At 42.1% G+C, this 16,020-nt stretch overlaps 1 protein-coding gene across 2 annotated transcripts in view; it reads left to right on the top strand.

The window, feature by feature from the left end:
• The window catches only part of GNB4 (G protein subunit beta 4), a 53,523-nt gene that overhangs the window by 31,001 nt on the left and 6,502 nt on the right, over window positions 1-16,020 (top strand). For both annotated transcript variants that reach the window (XM_060242553.1, XM_060242552.1), the window contains exons 2-6: window positions 8,381-8,487; window positions 9,181-9,219; window positions 10,967-11,073; window positions 12,463-12,526; window positions 14,889-15,051. In XM_060242553.1, the coding sequence (XP_060098536.1) occupies window positions 8,431-8,487; window positions 9,181-9,219; window positions 10,967-11,073; window positions 12,463-12,526; window positions 14,889-15,051 (430 nt within the window). In that variant the 5' untranslated portion in view covers window positions 8,381-8,430. The remainder of the gene's footprint in view (window positions 1-8,380; window positions 8,488-9,180; window positions 9,220-10,966; window positions 11,074-12,462; window positions 12,527-14,888; window positions 15,052-16,020) is intronic.

The following is a 16,020-nucleotide window of genomic DNA, read 5'->3' as shown; positions in this document are numbered from 1 at the left end:
ATGTTACAGCTGTGCACTAAATGGCACAGCTGCATGATGATGCAAGCAGGCGTGATATTGCCTTTAACATAAGTGAGAGTTATGTGAGTTGAGGGGAGCTTTGGAAGTCTCCAAAATGCCTCCAGTTTTGTGTGTGGGGAGGGGGGGTTGCAAAACTGGCTGTGATCCAGTGGTACACAGCACCCTTTCGGCTTTTGACTGGTACTGCTGAATAAGCTTCCACCGCTCTGACTCTCAGCTGCATATTGCATGCTAGTTATTTTGTCAAAGTTCATTTGTTGTATCCGAAATTGCATGAAAATAGAGGAAGTATGTCAGACGTGTACCTGTCTTGAAAGTCTGTGTAAAAACTGCCTAACGGGCACACCAAAAGACCCAGCAGACATTTTTGTGTTTGCCGCAGGCACGTTATAAACCATAAAAGATCCGTCCTTAATTTAAGGAAGAGTTTCCAGTTCTCATTGCTCATGAAATAAGTTTGTAAATGTGACAGGCAGAAAGGGCAATTAAAAAGCCATATTCCATTTTCATCTCTTCCAGGATTGAGAGATGTGGTGACGTGCACATTTTGTGCCTTCATCTTTCAAACATGTTAAAACAATATGAAGACAGACTCATGATTATTTACAGAGTTGGGCTAGAGAAGTACACAATCCAAACCGGCTTTTCTTAGATACCTTTCAGACTCTTGGAAACGGAGTGGCAAGCAGTCCTTTAAGAGTAGTACCCTGGAATTGACTGCAGAAGGTAGCTGTGTTGGTCTGCAGTAGAGCAGTTAGATTTGAGCCCAATAGCACCTTAAAGACCAGCAAGAGCAGGGGTAGACAAACCTGTTTAACATAAGAGTCACATACAATAAACACCAGATGTCTGAGAGACGCAAGACATGAATTTCAGACGTATTAGAGCTGCAGGGCAGGCAGGCAGGAGGGAAGGAAAATAGATTTGGCGGGAAGGTGGAAAGAAAGCAACTTTAACTTTAAATGCATTTTCCAAGCTGCTGGCTGGCTTGGAGAAGTGGTTTAAAAAGACAAATGCCTTCTCCAAGCCAGCTGGTGGGGGCTTTGAGAGAAGAAGAAGACAGCAGATTTATACCCTGCCCTTCTCTCTGAATCAGAGATTCAGAGAGGCTCACAATCTCCTATATCTTTTCCCCCCACAACAGACACCCTGTGAGATGGGTGGGGCTGAGAGGGCTCTCACAGCAGTTGCCCTTTCAAGGACAACTCCTGTGATAGGTACGGCTAACCCAAGGCCATTCCAGCAGCTGCAAGTGGAGGAGTGAGGAATCAAACCCGGTTCTCCCAGATAAGAGTCCACACACTTAACCACTATGCCAAACTGGCTCTCACAGTATGTGTGAAAGAACCATGTGTGGTTCCTGAGCTGCAGTTTGGCTACTCCTGAGCAAGAGTATAGGCTTTTGAGAGTCGAAAGCTCTACTGTGTCTGGTGAAGGGAGCTTTGAGTCTCCAAAACGTATACCCTGAAACTCTTGTTGATCTCTGTGGTGCTGTTGGACTCAAATCTAATTGAGATTGACTAAATACTAATAAAATACTGTAGGAGGGAGGAACAGCAATTTCCTCAGATACATTGAAATGGAAGTTACCAGAATACATAGAGGTAGGGGTTGAGCAGCAAATTATTATACAACATAATGAAGATGTTTTAGCAGATGCAAACAGGAATAACAAGCTAAGTTTTATATGGTCACCATTTGTTTGGATTTAATTCGGGGGGGGGGGCAGTGAATCAAATATGTCAAAATTGGAGATAGGTGTGTAAATGTATCTCTCTTAATTGTGGGGTGCAAAGAGTTAATTAACTCAGACTTATGATTTCATCCATCTCTCAAGTTCATACCGTGAATAAAACTCTGTTGGTCTTAAAGGTGCCACTGGACTCAAAATTTTGTTCTGCTGCTAGATCCAGATGGGCAGCCGTGTTTGTCTGAAGCAGTAGAACAAAGCAGGAGTCATTCAGCACCTTTAAGACCAACAAACTTTTATTCAGAATGTAAGCTTTCATGTGTATGCGCACTTCTTCAGATTAAACCTGTGAGAAACTAATGCCCTCATTTTAGACCCAGAGCTAACATTACAACAGATTCTTATTTATGGCACTCCACACCTAATGACATAGACATCAGTCTGCTATTCTGACTTATATTGCCCCCTTGTTGACGCAACCCAGTTAACATAAACTAACTATCACCAGACCCCAAATTGTGATTCTTTTAATCTGCTAACAAGCATTTCCATGCTTCTGCATACTAATTCACTGCCCACTTTTCCCTGTATTTAGGACTGTTTGCCATTCCATCCTATTGTCCGATGAAGTGTGCTTCTAGCACAAGAAAGCTTACATTCTAAATAAAAGTTTGTTGGTCTTAAAGGTGCCACTTGACTCCTACTTTGTTCTGTTGCTTCAGACCAACACGGCTGCCCACCTGGATCTATTCTGAATAAAAGTTTGTTGGCCTTTAAGACCTTTATTCAGGATGTAAGCTTTTGTGTGCACACAGTTTGGCCACCCCTGGCTTACATTCTGAATAACAATTTGTTGGTCTTAAAGGTGATACTTGACTCCTGATTTGTTCGGCTGCTTCAAGACCAACATAGCTGCCCGCCTGGATCTATCTTAATAGTAGTATGTTTCTTTCTCCATGTACATGAATGGGCATCATTCATTTCTGTGGAGAAATCAAAAGGGACTGTCACTGAAACAGGGCCTACATCTATGCCCGGTGAGCCCAACTTTTAGAGCTCCCTTGAAAGTTTTGTTAGTTGGAGTGTATTTATTTTCTTCCATATCACTCAGTCACTGAGAACTTTGTTTGCTCCATCTGTGCAGCCCCACCCTGGGGTCATTTTCTGGGTCGCACTGAGAAGTTTGACAGCTTCCTGTGTTTTGTAGTATTGCTGCAGTTGGAGGCACATAGGCTTCAGAACCTTTTGAAAATGCACACAATATCTTCAGCCTTGAAGAGCAAGGTCACACCTAGGCCTGTTTCCTGTGTTTATTTTTGAAGAAGTGGCAGGCTTTGTAGAACAGTGAAAAGAGTTCTCCAGCATTTTCCAAATGCGAAGCGGTGCTAGGAGGCAGGGCTTTTTTTGTGGCAGGAACTCCTTTGCATATCAGGCTCTTAGTACAGGGCCTACTGTAATGAGTGGGGGGAGGATTGGTCCACTCAGAAGAACACATGTCACGAGTGGGAGGATTGGTCCACTCAAAAGAACACATGTAATGAGTGGGAGGATTGGTCTACTCAAAAGAACACATGTAATGAGTGGGAGGATTGGTCCACTCAAAAGAGCACATGTAATGAGTGGGAAGATTGGTCTACTCAAAAGAACACATGTAACGAGTGGGAGGATTGGTCCACTCAAAAGAACACATGTAATGAGTGGGAGGATTGGTCCACTCAGAAGAACACATGTAATGAGTGGGAGGATTGGTCCACTCAAAAGAACACATGTAATGAGTGGGAAGATTGGTCTACTCAAAAGAACACATGTAACGAGTGGGAGGATTGGTCCACTCAAAAGAACACATGTAATGAGTGGGAGGATTGGTCCACTCAGAAGAACACATGTAATGAGTGGGAGGATTGGTCCACTCAAAAGAACACATGTAATGAGTGGGGGGAGGATTGGTCCACTCACTCTGTGTCGTAATGTAGAAAGGTAAGCCTGCAGACGATTAGACAAGTTATAGATATTTTAAAGTTGCACTTTATATAAATGTGTTACTTCTGATCTGTGCTTGTTTTACCATTGGGCCTGCACTATATGGGGCTATTGTTGGAGTACCTTCCAGAGTGTTTTGATATTTGAGGTAACTGAATTCTGTTTCCTGTACGTGTATAATTGAAAGCTGGCTTGGGCTTTAAGGAATATGTGATGCAAATCATATATACCAACAATTATGTCTCTCTCTGGGTCATTATTTTAAAGTGTTGATTTTTACAGAATGATGACCAAGCATATTAGCACAGTGTGGAGAAAGAGGATAGAAAGACATTACTCGCCATCTCTCATAACGCTAGTGCTCCTTTGTCACTTGGAAATGAATGGAACTGGATTCAGACGAATGAAAGAAATCACTGTACTTCACACAATGCACAATTAATTTATGGAACTGAAGTTGCTGCAAGACCAGAGATGGCGGCTGGTATCAATGGCTTTAAAAGGGTATCAGATAGATTTACGGAGGGGTAGGCTGTAATGGCCGTTGGTTGAGATAGCTAAAAATTGAATTTCAGGATGCAACTGAATATCAGCTTCTCAGCAGCAGCAGCATCATGTTGCCTTTATGTTCTGTGTGTAGGCTTTGAAGCAGCATCTTTCCAGGCAATATGATGTTGGACTAGATGGACCCTGATATAATAGGGACCTTTTAGAGGTAGGCAGAAAGAAGTTTCCATGCGCAGTCCAATAGCAAGGCCTTTTATTGGTGATGTGGGACAAATTTAAAGGAACAGTCAAGCCACATGACTCTTGACATTTATTTTTGTATGTAACATTTCAGATTGGTAGACTTATTTCCAGTTGGATTAAGTGTAGGATGGCAAACTTTAAAACTAGCCCTAGAATAGGCTTATATTGAGCAGAAACTGATGGAAAATGCAGGGATTCCCGGTATTTACAGGTGTGAAGCTATATGTAGAAGAATCTAAGTTCTGGGGGAAAGAAACTGTATTTAACAGTCCTTTAAACCTTTTTTTGCAGTGTGAACAAATAGAAAGAGTGATTACCAGTTTTGACCATTCATGTAGAAATAGTTTTAAACACAGATGAGGAAAATGTTGAAAGATCTATATCTAATTCAGTATGGCCAGTGGTCTTACTCAGTCATCTCCCTGTATGAATATGAAAGAAAATTGTTACGTTTTGTATTTAATTTATTATAGATATTATACATAAATATTGTAATTGTGTGAGTATTCCCAGTGGAATGCCAGTTTTCTTATATGTAGGAATGTCTAAAATTGCATTTTTTTGATAGAATATGCAGTTCTATTGATACATTACATAATAGAATACCTGTTCTACTCGGGAATTGTGTATGTAATAAGTATTGCAAGCAAGTGTGGAGTTACTAATGGAAGCAAAAGGTCTTGGCCATCTGTAAACATCTGGTATTTAAAATTTCCAGCACTTTGAAAATTGTAGAAATGAAATTGATAGAGATGACAGAAGATTCACAAACGTTTTAAAGGTGATGATAATCTTTAATGTTATGATTTTAAGATTATTGATAGGTTTTTAATACAAAAACAATGGCTCCTCTTGAGGTAGTTCTGCTTATATTAAAGAGTGATGGGGGGGGCAAAAGCATGTGCGCAGGGGGGCTGTGGGAAAGGAAGTGCACCTGCTGTGGTAGATGCATCACTGAACAGATGGCTGACGCTGTCACAGTGCTAATCACATTTTTGTGCAGTGTTGATTCTAGGTACTTGTCTCTGGTCCCAAAAGGTGATCAGCACTGTTGTGTCTGGCAGTCTGTTTGGCAGGGTAAACTTTTGTACACAAACTACATTGACAAGGTTGAAATATTCTAGCTAACGAGCATTCAAACTGTGGCTGTGTCCTCATGTTAAATGCTTCATAATTTTTGTATAATAATGAGAAATCTAGGCACTGTCACTAAAGTCAGTGGCCGTCTTCATTAAGTTAGATCCTATGAACTGTGGAGGTTCTGAAACAACCTCAGGCAGTTCCATGTGCTCTCTCCACAGGTGAATCCTGAGGGTTAGGTGGTCCCTCAGGAATGTGCATGTGTGTGTGTGTGTGGGGGGGGACATTGTAGCTTGAGGAGAAATAGCAGAAATTGTCCCCTTTCCATCTTGCATAAGCTCCCCTGCAAACGCAGCAAGGATGGGGTCAGTGGCATGTAAGGTTAATAAACCCTTTACACAGTATTACGGTCACACAACTACCACAGAATTGTAGTATTAGAGATTAACATAAATGTACCAATAGAGAATCTCAAAATCCAGGAAAACGGCTTTTAAACACCTGCCATTCTTAATTAAAATAACTTATAAGAACTTAGTAAAGAGCCCCTTGGCGCAGAGTGTTAAAGCTGCAGTACTGCAATCCTAAGCTCTGCTCATGACCTGAGTTCGATTCCTGGTGGAAGCTGGGTTTTCAGGTAAGTGGCTCGAGGTTGACTCAGCCTTCCATTCTTCCGAGGTCGGCAAAATGAGTACCCAGCTTGCTGGGGGTAAAGTGTAGAGGATTGGGGAAGGCAATGACAAACCACCCTGTAAAAAGTCTGCCGTGAAAACGTGAGAGCAACGTCACCCCAGAATCGGAAATGACTGGTGCTTGCACAGGGGACCTTTCCTTTCCCTAAGAACTTAGTAGCTCTAAAAAGACAGTCTGTTAAGAATTCCTGTAAAAAGATACCTTTTTGGTAACTTTAATGAGTACCTTCGTTGTTTTTATGCAGTATTTTGAACAAGCTTCTAATGCAGGGATGTCAGACATTTGTTATAAGGACCAGGTCTGACTTAAATGGGACTTTGTGGGGCCGGGCCGTGTGTGTCATAAAACGTAATGCTGGGTAGTCAAGATATAATCTTTATAAAGGACACAGACAAACACAATTAAAGATTTTTTAAAAAAGAAATTAAAACATACTTAAAACATTAGCACTCTTGCAACATTTTATTTAACAGTCTCTGTTTACTGACCACTCTTGCTCTGTGAAGCCTCGACCAATAGAAGGAAGAGAGGTCTGGCTCTGTAGCTCTGCTGTGCGATTGAGAGAGCCTAACAAAGCCCCAAGGGAGGCACCTCAGCCAATGGAGAAAATAGAGGCTTTACTCCATAGCTCCTGTGCATTTGAGCAAGCCTTGCAAAGCCAGCTGTGATGCAGAAGGAAGCAAGAGAGAGGGAGAAAGAAGCAGATGACAGCCAGTTGCTCACGGGCCTGATAGGACCCCTCCGGGGGCCTGATGTGGCCCTCAGGCTGCATTTTTGACACCCCTGTTCTAATGGAATATAAGCTGGGTATGGTCAAACAAGTCATGCATACTTGTTTAAAAAGTTTCAATTTGGGGCTAGTTGTGTGAATTATAATGTATGCTGTGTTAAATTTACCGTATATAATCTCTAAACTGTACAAACATATTTGTGGAGTTAGGAGATAGTTGTAACCTCATATTAAAAAACTATTTGCTTAACTAAAGGTTTTGCTGTCGAAATGCACCTGGTCTCCAACTATGTTTGTGAATTTAGGGTAGATCTGTATTTTTCCTGTGTTACTATGATTTTGTGTTTCTTCATAGACACGGAAGGCTATTTTATTTTGTTTTTGTTTTTTTCTGTAATATGCTGCTCAACATAAGGCTGATGCATGGTATGAAAGCTTTGAGCTGCATACATTTACTCTTTTGTATTTATTACTTTTTATTTCCCAAATTACAATTCACAAGAGCACGACAAAGATTGCCAAGCTAGATAAGAGAAACAGCTGCACACTTCAGTCTGCTAAAAGTAGATTCACAAATGAATGAAGGGTTCCCAGACAGTAGCAAACATTGGGTTAGACTGTTTCCCAGCTTTTAGCTAATTTCAGAATTTCTCAGAAGGTAAAAAAAATATTGGGGTAATGAGTTCATAGCATTTTGTCTAGGTCTCTCAGGTTCTTGTGTTTTGTGTATTCCAAAGAAAGATCACACATTTATAGTAGCATAAGGGGACATGATGGCTCTCTTGAAGTATTTGAAGGGCTGTCACTTAGAGGAGTGCCGGGAGTTCTTCCTGTTAGCAGCAGAGGATAGGTCTCACTGTAATGGGTTTAAATTAAGGGTGGGAAAGGTACTGGCTGGATATTAGGGAACACTTTTTTAATAGTAAGAGTTGTTCAACAGTGGAGTCAGCTAGCGAGGGAGGCGGTTAACTCCACCTCACTGCTAGTCTTTTAGCAGCAGCTAGACAAACACTTGTGAGGTTTTGCAAAGAGGACCATGACTTTCTTGATTAAGACAGTCTGTCATAGGTATCTGTGAAGAGTATGCTGAAATATTGCCTTGGCTAGAAACTTGCTAAGTGGCTACTGGCTACGGAAGCTATTCTCTTTGCAACATGGGATAAATATCAGTCTTCCTTTATCGTGAGGAGTGCTGGCACAATGCAAGTGAAGGCATGTCAAACATTTGAAACATGCTATATGAATGTTGAGGGTAAGATAAACAGAGTAGAACAAGAACAGATGACAAATCCACTCCACATTAAAGTTCAGTACTCTTAAAATTGCGTCTTCTGAATTTCTGTCATGTGTTAGAAAGTAAAGACTGTGGTTGGAAAGTGAAGGTTGTAGTATCAGCACAATTATAGGTTTTTGTTTTTTTTTAACTTTCTCCACAGGCTTCTTTTTGCCTGTATTGTAACGGAGGGAAAGAGACTCATTCAAGAGCATGAGTGAACTGGAACAGCTGCGGCAGGAGGCAGAACAGCTTCGGAATCAAATCAGAGTAAGGTGTTTTCTTAACCTGTTTTTTTTTTGGTACTGACCTTAAACAGTAATAGCTGGGGGTCCTAAATAGTAACAACAGGGAGGGAAAGGGGAAGGCAAACAGAAGGTGCCACCCTGCAAACAGGTGAGTTCGGCAGCTGCCCATTCGCATGCATTCTTTGTAGTGGCTCCTATATTGTGGAACCCTCCATAGCAGCCTGAAGCACTACAGCACAGGATAAGCTTTATCGCTTGGTTCTCTGTCTCTGCCGGTGTGCAGATTTCTGCCATGACTGATCCTTAGTTTCAGATCCCAAAGTTCGTAAATGCAATTAAAATGCAGTTACGTAAATTAGATCTGCCACTCTTTTCTCTCTTCTCACAGGGAAGCTGCAAGGTAAGGGGAAAAAAACAGTAACCTACTAGCTGAATATTGTGTATTAGAGGAGAAATGAATATGCCCTCTATAGATCTTTGAGAATTCAGTGAGATTGGTAGCACACAGTTAATCTGCCTTGTTTCTGAGTGGGGGAACTGTGTAGAGACAGCCAGGAAACCTGGAGTATCTTCTTTGTAGGCAGTAATTTCGTTAGGAATATTGTTTCTAGTAAATGTATATTGGCTAAACATGTTGTGGGTTCAAGCCACATTGCAATATTGCTTCCATTATTCCCTGTAGACCCAATCTCTTTTTCTCCTTTTTGTTTTAAAGGATGCCAGAAAAGCATGTAGTGATACAACTCTTGCTCAGGTATGCTCGTTTTGGGGTACATTGTCCATTCTCTGTGTGGGGAAATGTCTGTAAGTCAGTTGGGTTCTCTGCCTGGAGTGGAAAAATGACTGTAAGGCTGCGATCACGCACATTAAATAAATGCACTTTCAGTACACTTTCCATCTGGATTTTGCCAGTTCACACAGTAAAATCCAGTTTGAAAATGCATTGAAAGTGCATTATTTAGTGTGTGTGATCACAGCCTAAGTAACTTTTCCCCCTAAGGACCAGATTGGTGATAGACTTTTAAAAACTTACATTAACTGTAAGCAAATTATTAAAGGGAAGGTTCTTCAGGCACTTCAGATGTAGCAGATACCCATGCGGAAATTATCCTGTTCAAGTTCCTTTCATTTAAACATAGGCTTATATTATTATTATTATTATTATTATTATTACTACACCCATTCCCCTTAGGGGCTCAGAGTGGAGCACAACATAAATGGTAAAATCACGACAGCATAACAATAAAAACCTATAAAGACATTGACCGTGAATTGTGGCCTTAAGTTAACAGAAATTATGGGTTGAATCAGCCAACTTTTCCCACTCATTCTCATTGAAATCTCCTCCCTGCTAAGAGTCCTCATCTCCCATCCTTTTGTCTATGCTGGTCTCAGAACCCTTAGCCTTACCTTTTGGATTAGTTAAAGGGAACCCTTCCTACCTTTCCCAGCAGAAAAGTTGGTTGGCTCCAACCCAGTATCAGTGTGTACATCTAATGGTGTTAAGATAACCCGAGGACTTGTTACCTCCATGCTAAGGGCTTTAAAACTGTTCTTGTAACAAACGGGTCTTCAGACTGGCACACCTTCACACATCTCATCATTATAATGAGGAATTTCTACAAAGTGCACTCTGAAATACTCATAGAATCATAGAGTTGGAAGGGACCTCCAGGGTTATCTAGTCCCAACCCCCTGCACAATGCAGGAAACTCACAAATGCCTCCCCCTATATTCACAAGATCTTCATTGCTGTCAGATGGCTATCTAGCCTCTGTTTAAAAACCTCCAAGGAAGGAGAGCCCACCACCTCCTGAGGAAGCCTGTTCTACTGAGGAAGCCTCAGTGAAGTTTTTTTGTTTGATGTCTGATATACTGTCAGCCAAAAATCTGTCACCCTAAATTAAATATATATATATATATATATATATATATATATATATATATATATATATATATATATATATATATATATATATATATATATATTTAAAAATCAAAAGTTTGAAAACTACTGGATTAGGCTGCTTTTACCCTTCTGGGTAAAAATAAAATAATTGATGAAGGATATCCTGTGGGTCTAGGATGCACATTGATGAGTTACCCTGTGTATTACCAATGCCAGATCCATTGGTATAGAAAATAAATGGGGACAAAAAGCAATGGGGCAGCTTACCATAAATTTCACAGGATTTCAGGACAGGCTCTCGGGGTGACATCCAAGATATTCTTTTTCTATTAGGGTATTACTCTGTGGGTGACAGATTGGACAGCAGAGCTCCTGGGAGGTTGTGGCGCCTTAGAGAGGGTGACAGTAACCCTGTCCGAGTTGCCGGTTTGTAGCACCAAATTGTGGCTTCTGCTCTTGTCGTTTGTATTCTCTGGTTCCGTCTTATTGATGTTGGTGTCATTTCTGGGTCAGTTTAGGTGAGCCAGTTGTGAAAGCAGATGTTTTCTGCCTCTTTTAAATGATGTCTCTCCTTCCTCCCTCTCTTGCCTAGATCACCACAAGTCTTGACTCAGTGGGCCGAATTCAGATGCGCACCAGACGTACCCTGAGAGGGCATTTAGCTAAAATTTATGCCATGCACTGGGGATCTGATTCAAGGTTTGTACAAACGATTGACTTACGATGTGGAGGATCTTTCATCTCATCATTGGAAAATATCAATATGCCCTTGGACCGCTTGGAAGAGGAGGCTGTAAATGTAGAATTAAGTAAAATGTTGTAGTGTTAAGTAAAATAGAGCCAAGAAGTCAGACATCTGAATAGCAGAGAAGTCATAAATAGCCTTGAAGATTTGCTGAAAGCCCAGTAATGAATGGACATGAATGGACTTAGCACAGTTCCACTTGCTTCAGATCTTCTGCAGCATCTGGCATTTCCCTCCCTCTAGTGCCCTGAAATTGGTTGCATAGGATCTAGTGCAATTGGGGATACAACAAGTTTGACATGAGTAGCTACTGCAGTCTTTTTTTCCCTTGCATTTCTGCTTGTGCAGGAGCTCTAGTGCAAGCAGAAATTTAGCGCTGGATCCAGCCAGCTGTTATCTTGAAAAGTCCAATCTCAAGTTTCTGCATACTTCCAGCAACCTTGCAAGAAGTGGGGCAGGGACAAAGGTTATGCAGGTGGGTGGCTTGGTGCTTGCCCATGAGTCCTTTTGATCCAAGTTAGTAATCAGCAATTGGCAAGACCTCCAAGAAGTACAAAACGTTCTGTCCCCTGCTTCCCCAAAACTGGGGTTATCTCAGGTAGGGAATAGTTTTACTCTGACCTTCAAAGGCCCCTCTCTCTAAGGCTGTATGCATTTATATGGGGTGGTGGTGGTGGTGAAATAAAGCACCTATGGTACAGTTGTAGTAGGAAAATTTTGTCAGCCACCCCTGACATTGAGTAGTCTGGCTTCTAATGAGAGATACCGTAGTATCTGAAAGTCCTTCCATAATATATGGACGAGCATTTTTGCTAAGGATTTAATAAAGCCAGGGGTAGAATTCTAGCAGGAGCTCCTTTGCATATTAGGCCACACACACCTGATGTAGCCAATCCTCCAAGAGCTTACAAAAAAGATCCTGATAAAGCCAATGTGGTATAGTGATTGAGTGTTGGACTAGAGGTGTTGAGAGAGCCTGGAATTCCCACTGCCATGGAAGCTCACCGCCTGACTTAGGGCCACACACGCACTCAGCATAGCTGACCTCATAAGGGGTAGGGGGGTCTTCAGATAAAACTGAGGAGGGGTGAACAACGTTGAGTCTCCCAGTAGGGAGAAAAGTGGGATATAAATAATTTTAATAAAGATTGTTGCACTGCATTTTATCTTTGATAACACTGCTGATACTCTTAAGCCATGGGCCTGCTAAGAAGAAGAGGCACTGTTCCGGAAGGAAGTCTCTGACTAAAGGACCCGATGCTTGTACAGTGCCAGTGTTTAAAAACCAGCCAGAAAGAGAGACAAAGTTAACCTCTTGCTTTTCTTTTTGTGGTTACCTTTAGGCTACTAGTCAGCGCTTCTCAAGATGGAAAATTAATTATTTGGGATAGCTATACAACAAATAAGGTAGGGTTCTTTAAAAAAAATCATTTGGGCCTTTTCATGGGCCATTTGCAATGGAGCTTTTCTCTGTTTCCACTGCTATTTTGAAGTTCTCTTCCCCCACCTCCCTTTCCTAAAGCACCTTCTCTTAAAGTACTGATTTTTCCTCATCATCTTTTTGCTTTCTGTTTTTTGGGGAGATGGGAGGGGGCTTTGCTCCAAAACAGCTCTCTGTTTTGCTTTCATTTCTTCTTTTTGAAGATGAGTTTATTCACTCAAAGCGTGTTTGTGCATCTCATGAATGGTTCTGTTCTATTGCTTTTTAACAGCTGGAACTCACTCACTTGGAAAAACAGGCTGTTGGGTCTCTGAACATTTATCTGAGAAACAGGGGGTCTGTATCAGTATGGATTACAGAAACTCTGTGGGTGTCTCATCCTCCCTTGAAGAGTAGAAGAGAGCAGTTCTGTAGTAATCTGAAAGGTGGAGCTTTTTGAAGCCCCTGATGGTGTATTAAAGTATTTCTGACTCTTACCCCCATTGAAAATCAGAAGCTGAGTTCCCTGCGGTTTCCTCCAGTAGTATCTGTTTAAAGCAGGGGTGGCCAAACTGTGGCTCAGGAGCCATATGTGACTCTTTCATACATATTGTGTGGCTCTCAAAGCCCCCACTATCTCATCGGTCACTTGGAGAAGGCATTTGCCTCTAATTAATTTCTCCAAGCCAAGCCAGATAGCAGCTTGGAGAATGCATTTAAAGTTAAAGTTACTTTCTCCTCTCCTCTCCTCTCCTCTCCTCTCCTCTCCTCCCCCCTCCCCTCCCCTCCCCCCTCCCCCTCCTTTCCCCCCTCCCCCTCTCCTCTCCTCTCCTCTCCTCTCCCCCTCCCCTTCCTTCCTTCCTTCCTTCCTTCCTTCCTTCCTTCCTTCCTTCCTTCCTTCCTTCCTTCCTTCCTTCCTTCCTTCCTTCCTTCCTTCCTTCCTTCCTTCCTTCCTTCCTCATGGCTCTCAAACATCTAATGCTTATTCTGTGTGGCTCTTACGTTAAGCAAGTTTGGCCACCCCTGGTTTAGAGCAACGGATCTTTCTATGGTAAGACAATATCAGGAATGATTTGTTTCATTGGAGATGTTGGAAACTTCCAGGAAATGGAGCAGGGATTGGTTGAGCTCAGATGTAACAAAACTGTAGTCTCCTGCTATGTAAATAAGCTTGAGGGACCCTCTGGCTCGCTCCTTTCTCTCCTCGTGGGTGGTTTTCTGCATTACTTGTGGTGTCATGTAGTGGAATAGAGTGTTGGACTAGGATCTGGAAGACTCATGTTTACATTCTCGCTGTGCCATGGAAGCATGCTGGGTGTTCTTGGGCCAGTCACGCACAGCCTTTCCTCCCTCATAGGATTGTTGTGAGGATAAAATGTGGTAAGGAGAATGGGGTAAGTGGTTTTGGGGTCTCCACTGGGGAGAACTAAAGTAAATGAATAATCTCTTTTAGTTAACCTGTAAAGCAGGATGCCAAACCAGGACTGAACCCCTCTGGTTTGTATATGAAGCGTACGCCACAGTTTGCAAATGCAGATGTAGTGGCGAACCATGGTTTGCTGTAAAAACAGAAATAGTTCGTTAGCTAGCTGCACGTGAGAGGAGGGAATGGAAGAGTTCAGGAGGTTTCCAGGCTCTTTCTTCAAGTGGCAAACCATTCTTTGCAGAAGCCTGAATTGAGCCATAAGACACATAGCTCTCTCTCTTTTCAGTACTGCAGAAGTGCTTCTGAGATAATGTCATTTTTGCTTGGCTGCGGGGTCAAAAAAGAGACCTTTGTTTTCTGCTTTTTAGCTGGTGGAACACCAAGTGGCTTGTTGTGTTTGTGTGCCCCCATGGGTCATTGTGGGAAGGGCATAACCAAGATTTACCAAAGATTTCAATGCTCCTTAGTGTTGAGAATGCCCAAGTGCCTTTTAAAAATTAGTAGCATTCTCTAAACAGGGTGCATCAGGTGGATCTGTTGCATTAGTGGTGGTACTGGGGAAGTCTCTCCACAGTGGAGGAGAGCACCACTGTTTCTGGAAAGGATCCATAGGATCCAAACTGATTTTCTCTTATCCCTGTGATGTTTAAACCATGTTAGGTGGGGGGGACCCAGAATGGAATTTAACGAGAAAGATCCTTGAACAGACTTGATCCATATGTTGTTCATTTCATGTATATGATTTAGATTTGTCTCCATCCATGACTTTATTCAGGACAGCATGAAATTTTGATATTCCATCTTTAAAAACTATGCTATGTGCATCATGCATCTCGGCATCTGTGACAGGTCTGGACATGGGCAGAAAATGACTCTCTTTCTCTCATGGTGTTTCTTTCCCACCCCCATCCCCCTTTCTAAAGATGCATGCCATTCCGTTGAGATCTTCCTGGGTCATGACCTGTGCATATGCACCGTCGGGAAATTATGTTGCCTGTGGTGGACTGGACAACATCTGCTCCATATACAACCTGAAGACGAGAGAGGGCAACGTACGAGTGAGCAGAGAGCTACCCGGCCACACTGGTCAGCTTCCATTTTGTATTTCTGGATCCGTTTTGACTGACTGAAATGTGCCTCATGTCCTAAAAGTGGGGAATTAAACTGCAGCAAATAGTGGAATGTACAGAATTAGTTCTAACAGAATCAACAGTTAATCTCAGATTGCATCTCAGAGACCCATGTTTCTGTTCCTCATAGTTGCATTTGAAGAGCTGAAATAATGTTTTGCTAGTACGATCTATGGCTAAGCAGACCTTTGATCCTAGACCTATATGTTTTTTTTCTTTTATTATTAATATAATTTTAATCCCTCTCTCCCTCCCTCCCTCCCTCCCTCCCTCCCTCCCTCCCTTCCTTCCTTCCTTCCTTCCTTCCTTCCTTCCTTCCTTCCTTCCTTCCTTCCTTCCTTCCTTCCTTCCTTCCTTCCTTCCTTCCTTCCTTCCTTCCTTCCTTCCTTCCTTCCTTCCTCCCTCCCTTCCTCCCTCCCTCCTGACACAAACATCTGATGTTCATGTCTTGAGGCTCTCAGACATCCAATATTTATGCTATGTGGCTCTACATCCCTGGTGTAGGCACTGGAATCTTCCCTCCTTAGCAGTGACTGGACCCAGTTTTTGTGCTGAGCTGGAGAGCCTCTGCTTCAGGTCCCACTCTGGTCTTTCCAAGAAGCAGGGTCTTCTCTGGGATGCCTTGCGATGGGTTGACCACCTGTCCTCCTCCCTGCAGTTGTCTTGCAGCAACGTTGACAGGGCTTTTGTTTTATTTCTTTCCACGATGTGATTGCTACTTGGTCTATATCTTTCCCAGTGACATTATTTTTTTGTTTTGTTGTTTCACACTTTTTTCTGGATATTAGTGGTTACGTAAAACTGTTAAAATTTTCCCCTTGATGATTACATGTCTTTTTGAAAGTATTTTTTTTTAAATGTGGGATATAAATATATAATGAGCCCCGTGGTGCAAAGTGGTAAGCTGCAGTACTATAGACCAACC

This window comes from Heteronotia binoei, chromosome 6 (genome assembly GCF_032191835.1).
Source record: "Heteronotia binoei isolate CCM8104 ecotype False Entrance Well chromosome 6, APGP_CSIRO_Hbin_v1, whole genome shotgun sequence".
NCBI classification, from domain to species: Eukaryota; Metazoa; Chordata; class Lepidosauria; order Squamata; family Gekkonidae; genus Heteronotia; species Heteronotia binoei.
Note: the sequence above shows the minus strand (reverse complement) of the source record. Positions and strands in the feature narration are given on the sequence as shown.